The following is an 18,048-nucleotide window of genomic DNA, read 5'->3' on the forward strand; positions in this document are numbered from 1 at the left end:
TGCCAAACGGATTCCATAATCCAACACAGTATTACATTGACTCACTCTGTAACCCAATGCAGGATCACAGTCACAGTAACCCACTGTACTCTAACACAGGGACATTGTTACAGAACTCACTCCAAAATCTACAATGCATGCTTCTTGTTATAGCAATTTACCCTACAATTCAACATATGGACAACTATTTCAGAAACATTTCTTAAATCTTTGTGCAGGTATTGTAATGATAACACTGTACAGTTCAACACAAGGCTAGATTGCTGTATTCATAATCCAACACGAGGACAATGTATCAATTAGTCGATTCACAGCTACTAACACACTCTATTAACCCTGCTCTGGTAAAATTCACGTCCATCTTTCAAATCCCTCCTTTCTCTTGGCTCTCTATCACTCTCTCTCCTTCTGCCCTATAGAATTGATTTGTGTGACTTCACCATTCTGGCCTCTGGCACACATAACATTAATATGTCTCTCATCAGAAGCAGCCTCTTCCATTTAGATCTGTTGTTGCCTTTTTAAATCTGCTTCCCTTTCCCCTTTCAGGACTCTCCTCAAAATACTGCTTCACTTATTACAGCATTCCTGACCTTGGAGTTATAAAAGTCAGGGGTTCAAATTTAGTGCAGTGTACAAAAATTAAGGCTGATAGATCAATGCAGTGATACAGACCTGCACTGATTGAGATGCCAGTTTTTCTACCTTTGCTGTAAATGATTACATAAGACCATTTTGAAGAAAAACAGGTGAGTTATTCCCTTTTGCCTGGTCAATATAAATTCCTCAAACCAATGACAAATGCCTAACTGTTTATCACCATGTCATTGTTCATCGAGCCTGTGTTTGATGTTGAATTCTGTTCATTTGGGCTATGTAAGCATTTAGTTAGGATTAACACTTTGGCGATACGCTTGAGGGAGGGAAGGGGATTGTGGGTAAGAAAATGGCAGCCTTTGTGTACTGATCATGATCGTCTTTGTTATTTGAGTTGTAACATTCAAGTTATCTTTTTGCTCCCTTTGTAATATTGTAGGCACACATCAAAGCCGATTCACTGGCCATTAACCACTTATAGGGATGTGAAAGGCTATATGCAAGTTCCTTCTTTATTGACTAAGATTTTACCCAATGAACAGCTTTTATATAGAACATTCCACAAACTCAAGACTTCACAAAGCAGGCTACAATGAAATGCTTGGTCTGAACTGCTGCAGTAAGTATGATATCTGAAAGCTAAAGGGTGGGCAAAAAGCAGTTTCTCCAGAATTACCCCAGAGAGTCAGTTTAGTCTTTGGCGTTTTTCTACCCACTAGGCTCAGAGGCTGACACACACATCAGTTGGTATTGCTTTCCTTGATGGCTTTCTTGTGGAAGGTGCTTTGTACTGTTCCTTTTAAAGGATTAAAAGAAAATACTTCCATGTTGAACCACTGTGATGGCTATTTCACTTGAAAGGAAGTTGAAGAAGTATGTTGTATAATACTGTGACCTGGGTATATTTTTAAGCAGCAAACAAGGACTGCCTCCTTAACATGCTGGTCGATGTTTGACTGAGTTGAGCAACTTGCTGAAGGGAATTTTGAAGGGAGGTTGAATAACCAATCAGTTTGGAATTAGACACCAAATAAAGCAAAGGAAGCTACTATGGGGAAGAGGGATTAGTGTAAATAAGTACAACGAGCAGCACAAACATGTTGGGTGAAGGCCTGTTTCTATGCTGTGTGACTCTATTATGACAACAGGTTTACCTTCCCTACTGTACATCAGAACATAAAGAAAAACTAGTTAGAATCCCTCTGTTAATGATAAGTAGTAAACTTAATTTTAAAAGTAATGAACATTTTAGTTTATTTTTTTTACATGAAAGCTTTATTATATGCAGGTTAAATATTTTGGAGATCGTAACATTGCAACAAGGTACTGTTGTACGTTCAAATTCTCTCTTCATGGAGCGATGCCTACGAGCAGAAGACAGGTGTCAGGTGGATTATTTTTCATATTTATTCAGCAGGGAAGGTTTTAGAATGCCTGCTCATTTACTTGGAGCCACCTGGGTACCAGTGTTGTGCATTAGTCAGTCAGATTTCTCCCCAGACTGTATGTTGCTAAATGGAGATAGTCAAAGTTCAAAGACAGGGCCAACGAACTTAACCTGTTCTTTAACAAATTCAACATTGTGACCCCTGCCCATCCCCCACATGAGCCATCTGTTGTCGGCCCCCAACCAACACATATTCCACTCTCCCCTCCGACCCCTCCTCACAGTCCTCACCCTGCTGTCATGACTATACCCCTCCCCAACACAAAACCACCACGGTGGGCCACGCCCCAGCGGCCTCAATGACTACAGACCGGTGGCATTGACCTCCCACATCATGAAGACCCTGGAGAGACTTGTTCTGGAGCTGCTTTGGCCTGTGGTCAGGCCACACTTACCAGTTCGCCTACCAGCCCCGACTAGGAGTTGAGGATGCCATCATCTACCTGCTGAACCGTGTCTACGCCCACCTGGACAAGCCAGTGAGCACTGTGAGGATCATGTTTTTTGACTTCTCCAGTGCGTTCAACACCATCCGCCTTGCTCTGCTGGGGGAGAAGCTGACAGCAATGCAGGTGGATGCTTCCCTGGTGTCATGGATTCTTGATTACCTGACTGGCAGACCACAGTACGTGTGCTTGCAACACTGTGTGTCCGACAGAGTGATCAGCAGCACTGGGGCTCCACAGGGGACTGTCTTGTCTCCCTTTCTCTTCACCATTTACACCTCGGACTTCAACTACCGCACAGAGTCTTGTCATCTTCAGAAGTTTTCGGATGACTCTGCCATGGTTGGATGCATCAGCAAGGGAGATGAAGCTGAGTACAGGGCTACGGTAGGAAACTTTGTCACATGGTGTGAGCAGAATTATCTGCAGCTTAATGTGAAAAAGACTAAGGAGCTGGTGGTAGACCTGAGGAGAGCTAAGGTACTGGTGACCCCTGTTTCCATCCAGGGGGTCAGTGTGGACATGGTGGAAGATTACAAATAACTGGGGATACGAATTGACAATAAACTGGACTGGTCAAAGAACACTGAGGCTGTCTACAAGAAGGGTCAGAGCCATCTCTATTTCCTGAGGAGACTGAGGTCCTTTAACATCTGCCGGATGATGCTGAGGATGTTCTACAAGTCTGTGGTGGCCAGTGTGATCATGTTTGCTGTTGTGTGCTGGGGCAGCAGGCTGAGGGTAGCAGACACCAACAGAATCAACAAACTCATTCGTAAGGCTAGTGATGTTGTGGGGATGGAACTGGACTCTCTGACGGTGGTGTCTGAAAAGAGGATGCTGTCCAAGTTGCATGCCATCTTGGTCAATATCTCTTATCCACTACATAATGTACTGGGTGGGCACAGGAGTACATTCAGCCAGAGACTCATTCCACCGAGATGCAGCACAGAGCGTCATAGGAAGTCATTCCTGCCTATGGCCATCAAACTTTACAACTCCTCCCTTGGAGGGACAGACATCCTGAGCCGATAGGCTGGTCCTGGACTTATTTCATAATTTACTGGCATAATTTACATATTACTATTTAACTATTTATGGTTCTATTACTATTTAGTATTTATGGTGCAACTGTGACGAAAACCAATTTCCCCCGGGATCAATAAAGTATGACCATGACTATGAGTGAAACTACAGCAAAGCCCATTGTTGCTTCACTCGAACCCGTGGGCAGGAAATATTTCAAATTTGCAGATATCACTAAACAAAGGAGGTCACCTGAAAGACTCAGAATGTCAACACAATTATGAAAGGGACACACAATTGGCAAATTACTTACTAGCAATGTGCCAAGAATAAGGAAGTTACATGTTTCATTGAAAATAGTGCCTAACTGAGCAGGGGGATATCAGGGACTGGTACACACACACACACACACACACAGAGGCTGCTTGAAGTAATTTTATGCTAATAATGTTGAAGAAAACAAGGAAAATGAATTAATTTCTGCAAGGTTGCTTAATCCCTGCTAGACTGAGCTAATTTGCTGGATATGTAGCAAAGCAATATTAAATTTGTATATTCATGAAGTACTTTTAAGAATTCAGTCCTCCAAGAATTAAAACATTTATAGCAGCAGTATAGAGGTACAAAGGATATTTAATAGGATGATGCCAGAACTGGGTATTTAATGATGCCATTGAACTGAGCAGATACACTCAGTAGCCACTTTATTAAGTACACCTGCTCGTTAATGCAAATATCTACTCAGCCAATCACGTGTTGGCAACCTGATGCATTAAAACATGATCAAGAGGTTCAATTGTTATTCAGGCCAAACATCAGAATGAGGAAGAAATGTGAGTTGAGAGAGTTTGACTGTGGATTGGTTGATGGTGCAAGACGGGGTAGTTTCGGGTTTCTCAGAAACTGCTAACCTCTTGGGATTTTCATGCACAACAGACTCCAGAGTTTACAGAGAAAGGTGCAAAATACAAAAAATATATCAAGTGAGCAGCAGTTGTGTGGGCACAAACCTTGTTAGTGAGAGGCCAGAGGAGAATGGCCAGACTGGTTCAAGCAGACAATAGGGTGACAGTAACTCAAATAACCACACATTACAGCAGTGGTGTGCAGAAGATGATCTCTGAATGCCTAACGCACCAAACCCCGAAGTGACTGGGCTACAACAGCAAGTAGACCAGGAACGTATGCTCAGTTCTGCTGAATTTTTCCAGTATTTTGTGTGTTGACCAAGATTTCCAGCACCTGCAGAATCTCTTGTTTCTTACATTGAAGAATATGATGAAATTCTATTTAAGGGATAGACAGAGCCTTGTGTTCACCATTGATCATCCATATGGGTCTCTTGAGCTGAAATGCTTGTAAACCTGGCTTTTGCTACTTTATTACACTTCTCTTTTACGTTCGCAAATTGCTACAGATGTACCCTGGACAGCATTCTAACGGGCTGCATCACCGTCTGGGTATGGGTGGATGGTTGGGTGGATGGTTGGGTGGGTGGGTGGGGGGTGGCTACTGCACAGGATCAAAATAAGCTACAGAGAGTTGTAAACTTAGTCAGCTCCATCATGGTCACTAGCCTCCACAGTATCCAGGACATTTTCAAGGAGCGATGTCTCAAACAAGTGGCATCCATCATTAAGGGCCCTCGTCAGGACGTGCCCTCTTCTCTTCTCATCAGGAAGGAGGTACAGAGGCCTAAAGGCACACACTCAACAATTCAGGAACGGCTTCTTCCCCTCAGCCATCTGATTTCTGAATGGACGTTGAACCCATGAACACTGCCTCACTGTAATTCAGTTTTCTTTCTCTTTTACTATATATTGCAATGTATTGCTGCTGCATAACAACAAATTTCACGACATATGCCAGTGATATTAAACCCGATTCCAGTTCTGTGTATTGGCTTATTATAAAGTGATTTGCCACATCTTGAAAACTCCAAGGCGTTTCATTTTCCTTTCCCTCCACAATTCCGTGAAAAGCAATTACGCTCATTTGATGTTCCTTGTTTGAAACTAAGCCCTGGTAGTTCTACTGGAGTACATTTTCATAGCTTAGTTCCCGTCTTCATCTGCCATGGTCATTTGAAGTCACACTCCGGATTTACACTTACTAAAGGCAAGCTGATGAGCAATTACATTGAACCGCATCACCTTGGGAACTGAGACATGTGAAATACAGGAGATAGTATCGAGCACTGGAAGCTCTCCATATTTAAGGCAAGTGTAATCATTATTTGATCTGCTGATTCCCAAAGAGGATTATTATCAAGAAAACAATTGGTTGAAACCCTGGAATTATATTTTATATGACGCACCGCTGGTGCAATAAATTTACATTCAATTATAAATTTACCAAATGGGAGCACTCATTTAACATGCTGGCTGACTGAACCTACTGCTATTCAGTATTCAGTGTGATCTCATTAAACACCAAACTTAGCTCTCAAATGCTGGCATACTTTGCATGTTTAACAAAAAAATCACTGATAGGAATAATGGAAATGTTTTAGAGAAAGCTTGATTGTTAAGTGACACCCAATTAGTTCCAGGTTAGTGGATTACTACTTAGGGTGTGGGATGCTTATTAAGCCGTGTTCAGACCTCTGGTTGGTACCGCCTGTTTCTGTCATTACTAAATCCAGGTGCATTTTCCTTTCATGTACAGTACACGCCAGATAAAAGAGAACAAATGCTTGCATCAATAAAACGCAACTTGTGCTTGTTCGCTGCCGACTCCTGTTTGTGTGGCTTGGCCAAAAGGGAATAATAATTGTTTCTGTCAGGTAGCACCTGAGCTCAGCGGCTTGCATTGCTACCAATCCCCATATCCTCTGCTTTACAATTCTCATCCCTGTTTTCAAATCCTTCCAGGATCACGGCCATCTTCGGGTTCACAGTTCCTCTGAAGCTGTACCCTTGCCCATCGCCCATTCCTTCACCCTCACTCGGGTGACTGCCATCAGCCTGCCTGATCCCTGCTCAAGACAGGCCCTCTACACCTCTTGGTTCCCTTTCCTTTACACCAAGTGTTACCCAAACACTATTTTGGACTTGGAGAGTCAGACAAAACAAAATTTGACCCATCGGCCCATCGAGTGCACTGAAACCATCAAATGCCAATGTGCACCAATCCGACATAAATCCCTGTTTGTTCTCCCTAGATTTCCGTCAGCTCCCCCCGATTCTAACACTCGCCTATATATTAAGGGGAAATTGGCTAATTAACTTACTTCTTTATGAATAGAATTCTGAGAATACCTTTGGGCATTTTGCTATATTAAAGGTGTCTTAACTTGCTAGTAGTGTATGACTTTTGTAGGTTTCTGTGTCATTTTCCAATATGACTGATGTAAATAGGGCATGAGGGAGCTTTCCACATCATTGCACAGCAACCAGCATACATCAGCGGCACTATATATAAAGTGTATCAGGCCATTCCTTCAATGCAATCTTTTCCATTGCCACAGGGCATCATCGTAACCGTCTACAATGTCACTGTTATTGATTTGTGGTTGCAATTTGGGGCAAAGAACAGAATCTGCAAGACTACATCTCCATCAGTGCCAAGTGCTGCCCACTCTCTCACATACACTGACTGTTACTCTCTCTCCCTCATACACAGAGTAACTCTCCTTCACTGACTCTCCCTCACACATAGTGACTCTCTCCTTCACAGACACTGGCTCTCCCTCCCTCTCTTACAATCACACTGAATCTCCCTCACGTACATATACTCTCTCTCTCTCTCAGACACTGACTCTCCCTCCCTCACTCACAGTGCCTCTCTCTCCCTCAGACCCTCAGACCCACACACTGACCCTCCCCCCTTACCCACACTCTAACTCTCTCATGCAGACCCTCTCATTCTCTCACTTACACCAACTCACCCTCCACATCATGCACAGTTCTGACGTGCTGACTCCTTCACTTTCATATACACCCTCTTGCATCGACGCTCTCCCTCCCCATGTGCTGACTCTCTCTCTCTCTCTTTTCAGCTCACAAGCATTGACTCTCTCTCCCCAAACTGTGATTTGAGTCTGCGTTTCAGTCTCTCACTTGCTGAGTCATTGCGTCTCTCATGCATTCACTCTTACCCTCTCACTTGCTGAGTCATTGCGTCTCTCATGCATTCACTCTTACACTCTCACTTGCTGACTCACTTCTGAGGTATTATTTCTTGCTCGCACGTCAGAGCAGAACCTTTCCTCGCACCACCTTTCTCTAACCTGCTGATACTCTCTCCCTCGTGCACAACCATTCTGGGGCAGCATGGTAGCACAGTGGTTAGCTGAATGCTTTACAGTACCAGTGACCCAGGTTCAATTCCCTCCACTGCCTATAAGGAATGTACGTTCTGCATGGACAGTCCAAAGACATACCGGTTAGCAGGTTAATTGGTCATTGTAAATTGTCCCGCGATTAGTGGAGGTAACCCCTGCAGTCACAGGGAGAAGGTACAAACTCCTTACAGTCAGCAGCGGGAATTGAACCTCGATCTCCCATTCTCAGGCGCAGTAAAGTGCTTCGCTAGCTGTTATGCTGCGATGTCACCCTTCATCCTCAGCCACCGTATGAGCTTGACAGAGGGAGGGGTCTTGCTCCAGTAGCAACTGGAGACCAAATACACCTACATGTATAGTAACAGGCACACCCAAAATGTGGTGGGCATGTACGTGGATATTCCTTAGTATTTTCTTTCTTTCTCTCCCTCTCTCACACACACATACACTCCCTGTCCCTACAACACCCCACATACGATTTGGGAGGAAGATGAAGACGGCCACAGAGGTGTAAGAGAGGAGTTCATGGAGGAAACAGTGCTTCAGGGTCCAAGTGAACGCAATTCCCTGTGTAGTTGATTTTTAAATGCCTAGCAAACCAAAGCGGATAATACTGGCCTTGTCAGTGAAGCCCAGATCCTCCAAAAAATGTGTAAAGATATCATCAGAGGCAATGATTCACTCTCTCATAATACTGTACAACTTATCTCTGTCTAGGTCTTGATTGCACTCTTTGAAAAAGGAAGTTTCACTGTCAGCCAGGATTATACAACTTCTGCACCCCAGATGTGGAGGGAACGTATCAGGGCACAACCTGTAGCTCAAGTGATTCAATGTTGATTTAGATGCAGTGCACAGATGAAAGGGAATTTTTATTGCTGCCTGATGCCACACAAGCGGTGAGTGACGCTTATGCCTGAAGCCTGAACCTGACCATAATATTGACACAATGAATGGGGAAACTTAGATTTGAAAGCAAGATGCCTTGTGAGAAATTTCCAGGCTAGGGAAAGTTTAGCTTACGACGTTTCCCTAAAATTAATATATTACCATCAACGGAAATCTTAATGAACCCAATGAAGTAAGGCTTTCAATGGACTGAATCTTTGGCCTTTTCTGCTAATGGTACATATTTAAAGAAATAATTTGCATTTACACAAAAATTGAGTCAGAATGCAAATGCTTGAAATTTGAAATTTAAAAGAAAATGATGAAAAAATACTCCATAGGCCATGCAGCAACTGCAGGAAGTTAATATTTCAGGTTGAAATATGTGTGAATGGGTCTTCATCAATTTCCCTCTGGGTGGGAGGTGGTCACTGTCTAGTGCCACAGATGACCACTGTTCACATGGCAACGGGCTTCCTTGAGTTGAGTTCAGACCAATTCACTCATTTCCCCTGCAGACACAGTCCAGAAAGTGGCCATGAAATTGCACACATTTCTGCAGCTAATCTGCCACTGCCAAATTAAAGTCAAATTTCCTCAAATCCCAAATGTGAAGTGTTATAAATCAGTGTAAACTACCTGGGCCCCAATGAAAGCCAAACCTGGACCCAAAGCAAAATAAATCATTGAAAATCAAAAACTGCAGATGCTGGCAATCTGAAATGACCATAGAAAATGCTAGAAACATACAGCAGATCTGGAGAGACAGCCAGAGTTAAAAAAAATTCAGATCAAAGATTTGAACTGGTGAGAGGAGGCTCTGATAAAGTTAACTCTGCTTTTCTGCCCACAAATGTTGCAGAACCTGATGAATGTTTACATGACTTTCTGTTTTTTATTCCTATTACATATTACCTTTCATATGTTCTTGAAATCCCAAAACACTTCATCATTAATTAATTATTCTTTACATTTTGTCACTATTTTCATTTAGAGAAATATGGCAGGTAGTGTCTTCACTGCAGGACACCATACACATAACCATTCTTGTGGGTAGAGTGAATATTGCCAGGAATTTGATAACTCATCTTCATGTGCTTTTCCTCAAAATGTGCATTTTTACATTCACATAAGGTAGTAGGTAGGGTTTAAGCTTAAACATATCGCCTGTGAGATTGGAATTCCAACAGTGCAGCAATCACAGACTCTAAGCAAAATGAAAAACTTGCTTGCAATGTTGTGCATCAGTTAAAGTTTGCCAAGTAAATTCCCTCATCTTTCTTTCCATAAAAGAATGTGCACTCACTGGCAATTGTAGGTTTTGCTGTGAAACCAGTAACAGTTCAAGTCTTTAAACCTGGGGTTACTTGCACCAGTTAAACTTTGCCAAATAACCCCAGGTTTAAAGACAACGTGGTTCTTGTTTTCTCAGCAAAACTCTGCACCCTACAATTGCAAGTCCATGCACAGTCTTTCACACGGGATCACAATAGAAAAGACACAGGAAATAGCAGCAAGTCATCAGCAGTCAGATCTTTTCTGTCTTTCAATAAAATTAGTTCTGAATCTCTGTAATAGTCTTCTTTCCTACACTGATCTCCAACACTTAAAATTTCCTTACTGCCCGAGCATCTAGTGATCTTACCCAACGATAAACGTTCAGAAAGCAAAGGCAATGTGTTACTATACTCACGCCTGCATTGTGGTGGTGGCTGTCTGAAAGTTGAAAAGGTTTTCCTTTGGAAACCAAGTCCGGATTGGAACATCGTCTGAAAAAAAAAAGACTTTGATCAGAAATAACAATGGAAAGAATGATTAGGGAAGTGACCCTGTAGAACTTGCTCTAAAACAGACAGCAGTGAGCTACCACCATGTCCGTTAACTGGATTCTGACTGTGACCATAGATAGAAATGAGGAAAGGAGATTGGCCCAGAGATGTCCAAGTGACCAACAATCAGCCAATCATGGGGGGGCGGGGGGGGGAGTTGAGGGAGGTCAAGCAGCTTCTGTGTGGAGTGTGGAAGGATGGAAAGGTCAGTGCCACAGGTTGAATTAGACCTGAGGCACTGAGGCAGGTGTTTAAGCCAAAATGTCGACACTCCCTGTTCTCCCAAAGTGCTGGTCAATCCACTGAGATCACATTGTTGCTCCAGATTCCAGCATCCAATCTTCAGTTGAATATCAAGAATGGATAGAGAATCACCCAGCTTCAAATGAAACTTTTGTCCCACGGGATAAGGAGCCGGAACTGCAGAAGCAGGAAAAAGTAGCAAATCCAGAACCTCACTGGCCAGCTCTTAGGACTAAAGGTGTCCAAACATGAGTGAGCTAGACAAGTGCTCATTTGTTCGGCTCCTACATATAATTCCCCATTCCCATTGAAAAGCAGAGTTACCTGCTGATACGCACAGAGCTTGACGCCATTAAACATCACTGAGGTGGAGGCAAGATCTGATCTTTCCAAACCGCTGGGTCCATTAGATTCAAGACAGCCACCACAGTCTAAGTTTTGAACATAACCTCAGTGTCTGTTCAGCACATCTACCCTGGGAGACTCACATCCAGGGCCGAAGACTTTGTCCCAGGACCTTTAGGACTTTTGCCTCAAATCCTACATGGCCTCTTACCAGAATCTCACAGGTCTATGCAAGACTACTTGAAGCTTTGCTAAAATCAGACTCCTCCTGGCACCATTATCACATAGGGGTTTAACTGCAGGCAACAGCATGCAGTTCTTCCTGCTGATAGACAAATACAGCACAGAAACAGCAACTCCGCCAGCCCTGTCAGGATGGTGCCCTTTATCGAAAGTGGGCAGAATGAACAACAGTACCACTGTGCCAACTCAGGACGAGTTTAAGAGGTGGAAACTGATGGAAATCTGCTTTGGGGCTCTCCATTTTTCTGTCATTCATTCTCTGGGGTTTTTCTTCTGTTTTGTGGATGTCTGTGAAGAGTAAGAATTTCAGGCTGTATACTGTATACATTCTCTGATATTAAATGGAACCACTGATTATACCTGTGGAGAGTACTAATCAGATCTATTTGCGAATGCTGAAGCTGGAGAGTGGGTAGCTCCACAAGCCATCACCAATCCGAGTCATTTTACAACTCCCTTGCTGTAATCACACAAAAACACAGTAACCCACTACACAGTATGTTGTTACAAAATGCACGCTGACTGTAGAGCCTCCTAGCAACCAACTGAAAATTATTTTTCAATAAGACTCCTGCCTTGAAAATCAGAACAATAATTTGCTTTTGAACTTGTTTCAACACAGGAGGTTTAATCATTGTCTCTCTGCAGTGGCAAATACTTCAGCTCGAGACTCCTACACAGGCTCTCGGACTCATGACCAAAAAGATGACATTAGGCTGTTAAGAGTGCAGAGGAGATTTACAAGTACCTTTTCAGGACTCAACAGGCTGAGATATACAGAGAGGCTAAGTGGGTTGGATCTTTTTATTGGAGCATAGGTGAATGAGGGGTGACCTTCGAGAGGAGTATCATGAGTGTATAGACAGAGTGAATGTCATCTAGTTCTTGATTTCCCAGGATGAAGGAAATGAAGAACTAGAGGACGTCAGATTAAGGTGAGAGGGCAGAGAGCTAGTAAGAACCTGATGACATTTTCACCCAGAGTGGTTAGTAGATGGAATGAACAAGAGCAAGTGGTTGAGGCAGATACACTGAAACATCTAAAAGATATTTACACACAAACAACAGGAATTCTGCAGATGCTGGAAATTCAAGCAACATACATCAAAGTTGCTGGTGAACGCAGCAGGCCAGGCAGCATCTATAGGAAGAGGCGCAGTTGACGTTTCAGACACAGGTACATGGAGAAGGAGAGTTACCAGGGATATGGGCAAAACACTGGCAAACTGGATAGCTTAGCTGGGGATATTGGTCAGCATGGACAAATGGGCCAAGGAGCTTGTCTCCATGCTAACCCTAATGCCACAGGCAGTTGTGGAGGCCAAGTCACTGGGTGTGTTTGAGGCAGCAGTGTAATAGATTCTGGATTGGTCAGGGCAGGAAGGGATATGGGCAGGAGATCGGGCCTGAGAGGGAAAATGGACCAGCCATGACAAAATGGTGGGGCAGACTCAATGAGCCAAATGGCCTATATCTGCTCCTACATCCATGGTCTCATAGTCTTCTGAGTCTAGGGGAGAGGTCACTAGGTCTAGGGTACGATTCCCTATCTTACTGAAGACTCACTAACTATACCAGATGGTGACTCTAGACAAGCCTGAGGCAGGAACAAAAGCCAAGGGACCAACAAATAAGAAGGGGCTGGACATTCACTGATTTCAGTGAAGAAGGGCAAGGCCACCTCAAGAGAGGAAGAAGCACTGATAAATGAAATCTCTTTGCTCCAGTGCTTTTTGGATTTAAAAAAAAATGGATTGAAATTGCTTTAAGGTAGGACGCTTGCAACAACCACCAGATTTAAACTACGTCACTACGATGTTCCATGATTCCACATCTAAAGGCAAGGAATCACCCACCCACGTTAACAATCCAGTGGAGGGAACCTGCAGGTTGAGCAACATCAGTGGTAGGAAAGGAGATGCAATTTTCTTTCGATAGGCAGGTGTGCCCTTCCCCTCCAACACAACGACCTGCCATCTTACACCCCATCTCAGTCCACCAGTCTCCTCCTGAGCTCCTACCTCAGCACTCCCTTCCTCTCACTACACTGCACAAAACTGGGTTATTTGTGGAGTTTCAGAGGCCGAGGGGAGACCCATTGGAAGTTTGTACAATTACAAAAGGCATAGATAGTGTGGACAGACAAGATCTTTTTCTCTGGGGTAGAAATGTTGAATTTTCGAGAGTTTTAGATTGAGAGGGGGAAAGGTTAAAGGAGATGTACAGAACAAGGGTTTTTTTTTACACAGACTGATGGTGGTGGAAGCAGATACGGTAGTGGTGTTCAAGTTGCTTTTAGACAGATGTATGAACATGCAGGGAATGGAGGGATATGGATCAAGTGCAGCAGAAGGGATTAGTTTAATATGGCATTGTGTTCAGCAGGAAGTGTCTGTACTAGTGCTGCCCTGCCCTGTGTTCTGTGTTCTACACTCTGCCGTCCTGTGTCCTATGTTCCATGTCCATGGTCAACCAGCCACACGCGGGCCAGCGTTCCCACTCACCAGACACCCTGTCCACGCTGTACATCCGCTCCAGCTTCTTGCGATGTCGGGCAGGCTCACGGGATGCCGCCTGCTCCAGGTCGAAGGTCTGCTGGGTGGGGACAGAGCCCTTTGCGCAGCCAGGACAGTCCTTGGAGCTCTGCTTGCCACCGGACCAGCTCCTGCCCGAGCTGCACGGTCCCTGAGGTGCCTGCTGCCCCACCCTGCCGGGCCGAGGGCCCTCGCTCTCCCTCTCGGCCATCAGTTGGCTCTCACCAGAGATGGTGTACACCCGGGGCTTCTGGGCCTCGGTCGACTTCTCTGTCCCTTCCTCCGAGAAGCTGCGGTCCAGTCTGCTCTGTGAGATGGCGGACAGGCGCCGCTTGTTCTGCACCGGTGGCTGGAGCTGAGACGAGTCCTCTGGGCCGATTGATGTCTCTACCACCAGATGATCTGAAAGGCGAGGAGAGAAGCAGTTGATACCTCCACCTATAGAACTGATTTCATTAGAATTCTGTGGAATTCATTGCCACAGACAGAGTAAGAGGCCAAGTCAATGGGTATATTTAAAGCAGAGGTTGATAGGTTCCTGATTAGTCAGGGCATCAAAAGTTTGTGCAGAAGGTAGGAGAATGGGGTTAAGAGGGAAAATAAATCAGTCATGATCAAACGGCCGAGCACACTCGATAGATTAAATGACCTAATTCTGCTCCTTAAGTGTTAACTCTTAACAACTATCACTTGTTTCCCAAATGACCAACTCCCTGTGCCTGTTCAGTGGACAGCACAGATGTTCCCAGGCAGAAGGCCGAGAGTTCGAGCCTTGCTCCAGGAACATGGAGGAACTCTCTTCAATAATGAAGAAGTCCTGCACAGTCAGAATGGTGAGGCTTTAAATCAATGTACTGACCGTTCCAACCGGTGGACGTGGAATCACAGAACAGTGACCCAAAAGGGAAGCCGTTTGGACCTTAGAGTGTGGAGTGACCCTCAGCGCGAGTGACGAGCCAGGCCCACTCTGTAGACCTGTAATTTATAACCTTGCCCTTGGATAACAAAGAATTCAAAAGCATGATGAAGAACGGGAGAGGTATCCTCAGTGTTTCCACCAATGTTTATCCATCAGAAATCCTCAGTAAGAAACAGCTTATCTGCTACCACATTGATTTGGTGATGCCTCAGCTGAGTAGGATTTAGCACTGTCTTTAATAAAGTACTTGAATTGACAAGGGGAGATTTACCATTAACCTCAACTGGCATGTTAACAGGAATACTCCAATAACTGTTCAGTGACTAATCTGGACATTTGAGGACGGGGCAAGATTGGATGTGATGAAGCCGATGGTGGAATAGCCTGCCAACAACTACAGAGTCCTCTGCCCGAATCCTCTGATGCGATGCCCGGGCAGGGTCAGTGGGGAAAGGAAATGGTTTGTCTTATTACTGTTTAAAGTAATTATTGACGCAGGGAGCACTCAACTCCAGAGCCTGTACTTTCTGGGTCTGATTTGTGTATCTTCTGTCTGCACAGAGTAACCTGAGGAAAGAAGCAACCATCAGGAAGCTGACTACGACATCTGGAGATTATATATCCAACCAGACCTGCTTATCTGTTACTTCAACAGAGGGGATTACAATACAGATTTAAAGCAAATTAGATTTGCAATGTCTTAATTCTGCAATTCGCTCTTCTTTGATTGTTTTTACACAAAAGCAATTCCCAGGTCAGAGTTCAAACTGAAACTGAGGGACATGAACATCTACCCCTTTGCTGACTGCAGACCGTGTTCCCAGCTGAGAGGGAGGCACCTGTTACTCACGACATAACGTCAGTACTCACAGAATGCAGGACATTCTTACACTGTCGCTCACCCAGGGCCAAATGCTCCCACCGTTAATGGCAACAACAGTTCCGCATCAGATTCCACATTACGTAACTCACAGCAGGCCCTGGAGTGAGCGAGTGACTGGGAGAATGGCTCCACTACTGGTGCAGATCATCTGTCCCTGTTCATTGTATATTGCCAATACTATACACTTGCTTGGTGTCCACTTGTGACTGGAGCTGTCCACAGATTGCAGTTGAAAGGCTGAGAGGATACTCATGGTATCTCTGTCGGTGCATTCCCAATCATTCATTTATCCGGCACCCATCTCAGTGCGGAAACAACACCTCCCACTGGCTTCACCGCAACCTGCAGGACTCTACGAAAATACTGAAGGCACGGTGATGTAGTGGTTAGTCCAAGCCTTTACAGTACAGGTGACCCCACTGTACGGAGTTTGTACATTGTCCCCGTGACCGCATGGATTTCCTCCCGGTGCTCTGGTTTCCTCCCACAGTTCGAAGATGTACTGGTTGGTAAGTTAATTGGACATTGTAAATTGTCCCATAATTAGGCTAGGATTAAATCTTGGGATTCCTGGGCAGTGTGGCTCGAAGCGCCAGAAGGGCTTAAGCCGAGCTGTAACAATAAATAAATTGCCCAACTTTCGGTTTCTCACTTTCTATAGTAGAGGTTCCCAACCTGTGGCCCATAGACCCCTCGCTTAACAATATTGGTCCATAGGATAAAAAAAGATTGGGAAGCCCTATACTACGGGTATGGATGGTTGTTGCCTGTTATCATCTTGGTTCAGCTTTTCCTTTTTCTTTGCATAGTCTGCTCTGCTGGATATAGAAACATAGAAAGAAACAACACAAAACAGGCCCTCCAGCCCACTGAGTCTGCACCAAACACCATCCATGCATTTACACCAATCCTACAGTATTCCCATTTTTCTTCTCCCTCATGCCCATAAACTCCCACCAGATTCCACCTGCATACAGAGAAAAATTTCCAGTAACTAATTCTAAGTTCAAAGTAACTTTATTATTAAGGTTTGCTTTTTGTTGTCATATACTACCTCAAGATTCATTTTCTTGCTAGGCACTTGCAGGGGAAAAAGAAATACAACAGAATTTATGAAAAACTATACATAAGCAAAGGTTGATAAACAACTGAAGACAAACTGTGCAAATGAAAAACAATACTGAAAACATGAATTGTAAAGAGTCCTTGAAAGTGAGTTTGTATGTCAATTAGTGGGACTGAAGTTATCCAAACCAGTTTAGGAGCCTCATGGTTGTAGGGTTATAACCTACCAATTGGCATGTGAGAGGGAACCCACAAGGTCAAAGGAAGAACATACAAACTCCACTCAGACAGCACACTAGCTCAGGATCACAGCCAGTGAGACAACTGCTCTAATAACTTCACTACTTTAAAATTCTGTTAAGAAGGGTCTCGGCCCAAAACGTTGACTGCTTATTCCTGACCTGCTGAGTTCCTCCAGCATTTTGAGTGTGTTGCCTTGGATTTTCAGCACCTGCAGAATCTCTTATATTTATTCTATAACTTACCACTCACTAGCTATTCCACACACACGGAAGCTTAATTGCACCTTCAGTGTCCCACATTAGATCATCCTGTGTCAATGGACCAGAGAAATTTGCTTGGTTCCACCCATTGCACTCCCCCACCTTATCTGCTATCCAAACTAACTTCTGTCCTTCACAGTACTGATTTAGGATTCCAGGCTGGGAGTCCAGAGCTGCTGACTGACCTACTGAGCATTTACAGCTGTTGTTCTATCTCTGTTGGCTTGGCAATGGCAGAGCGACTAAGGAGAGGAATCAGCTGCCTTTTCTACCGCACTAAATGCTCTGAGCAGCAGTGACCGTAGTGCTCAGCGAATTCAGTGATAGTGGCATCTGGATCTTTTCAGTGGCTGTGCATATACAAGAGGCCAAATTGCCTTCTTGCTGCTTCTATGCCTATGATCTGATGACAGGAAGCATATGACAGTGCAATGCTACTGCGGTTAATGTGTCCTCTGAGGCATGGAACAACGACTAGCCCAAAATTCTGCAGATAAGAAATAATTCTAAAGACTCTTCATTTCCTATAAGACCCTTGTTTAACTATCCAACTGCAAATGTCTCTTCACACTAGCTTGCCTCGGGCTTACACTGAACATCGGAATCAGGTTTAATATCACTGGCATATGCCATGAAATTTGTTGCCTTCGTGGAGGCAGCACAATACACACATAATAATAGAAAAAATGTGAATTACAGTAACATACGTGTGTGTGTGTGTGTGTGTATATGTAGTTAAATAAGTAGTGAAAAAATAGAAATAAAAAAGTAATGAGGCAAGTGTTCATGGGTTCA

At 44.1% G+C, this 18,048-nt stretch overlaps 1 protein-coding gene across 1 annotated transcript in view; it reads right to left on the reverse strand.

The window, feature by feature from the left end:
• The window catches only part of nsmfb (NMDA receptor synaptonuclear signaling and neuronal migration factor b), a 69,847-nt gene that overhangs the window by 41,906 nt on the left and 9,893 nt on the right, over window positions 1-18,048 (reverse strand). Inside the window, exons 3-4 of the mRNA XM_063073804.1 lie at window positions 13,854-14,285; window positions 10,383-10,458 (exon numbers count right to left, since the gene is read on the reverse strand). Of these exons, the coding sequence (XP_062929874.1) occupies window positions 10,383-10,458; window positions 13,854-14,285 (508 nt within the window). The remainder of the gene's footprint in view (window positions 1-10,382; window positions 10,459-13,853; window positions 14,286-18,048) is intronic.

The sequence above is a fragment of the Mobula hypostoma genome, chromosome 21 (assembly GCF_963921235.1).
Source record: "Mobula hypostoma chromosome 21, sMobHyp1.1, whole genome shotgun sequence".
In the NCBI taxonomy this organism is placed as follows: domain Eukaryota; kingdom Metazoa; phylum Chordata; class Chondrichthyes; order Myliobatiformes; family Myliobatidae; genus Mobula; species Mobula hypostoma.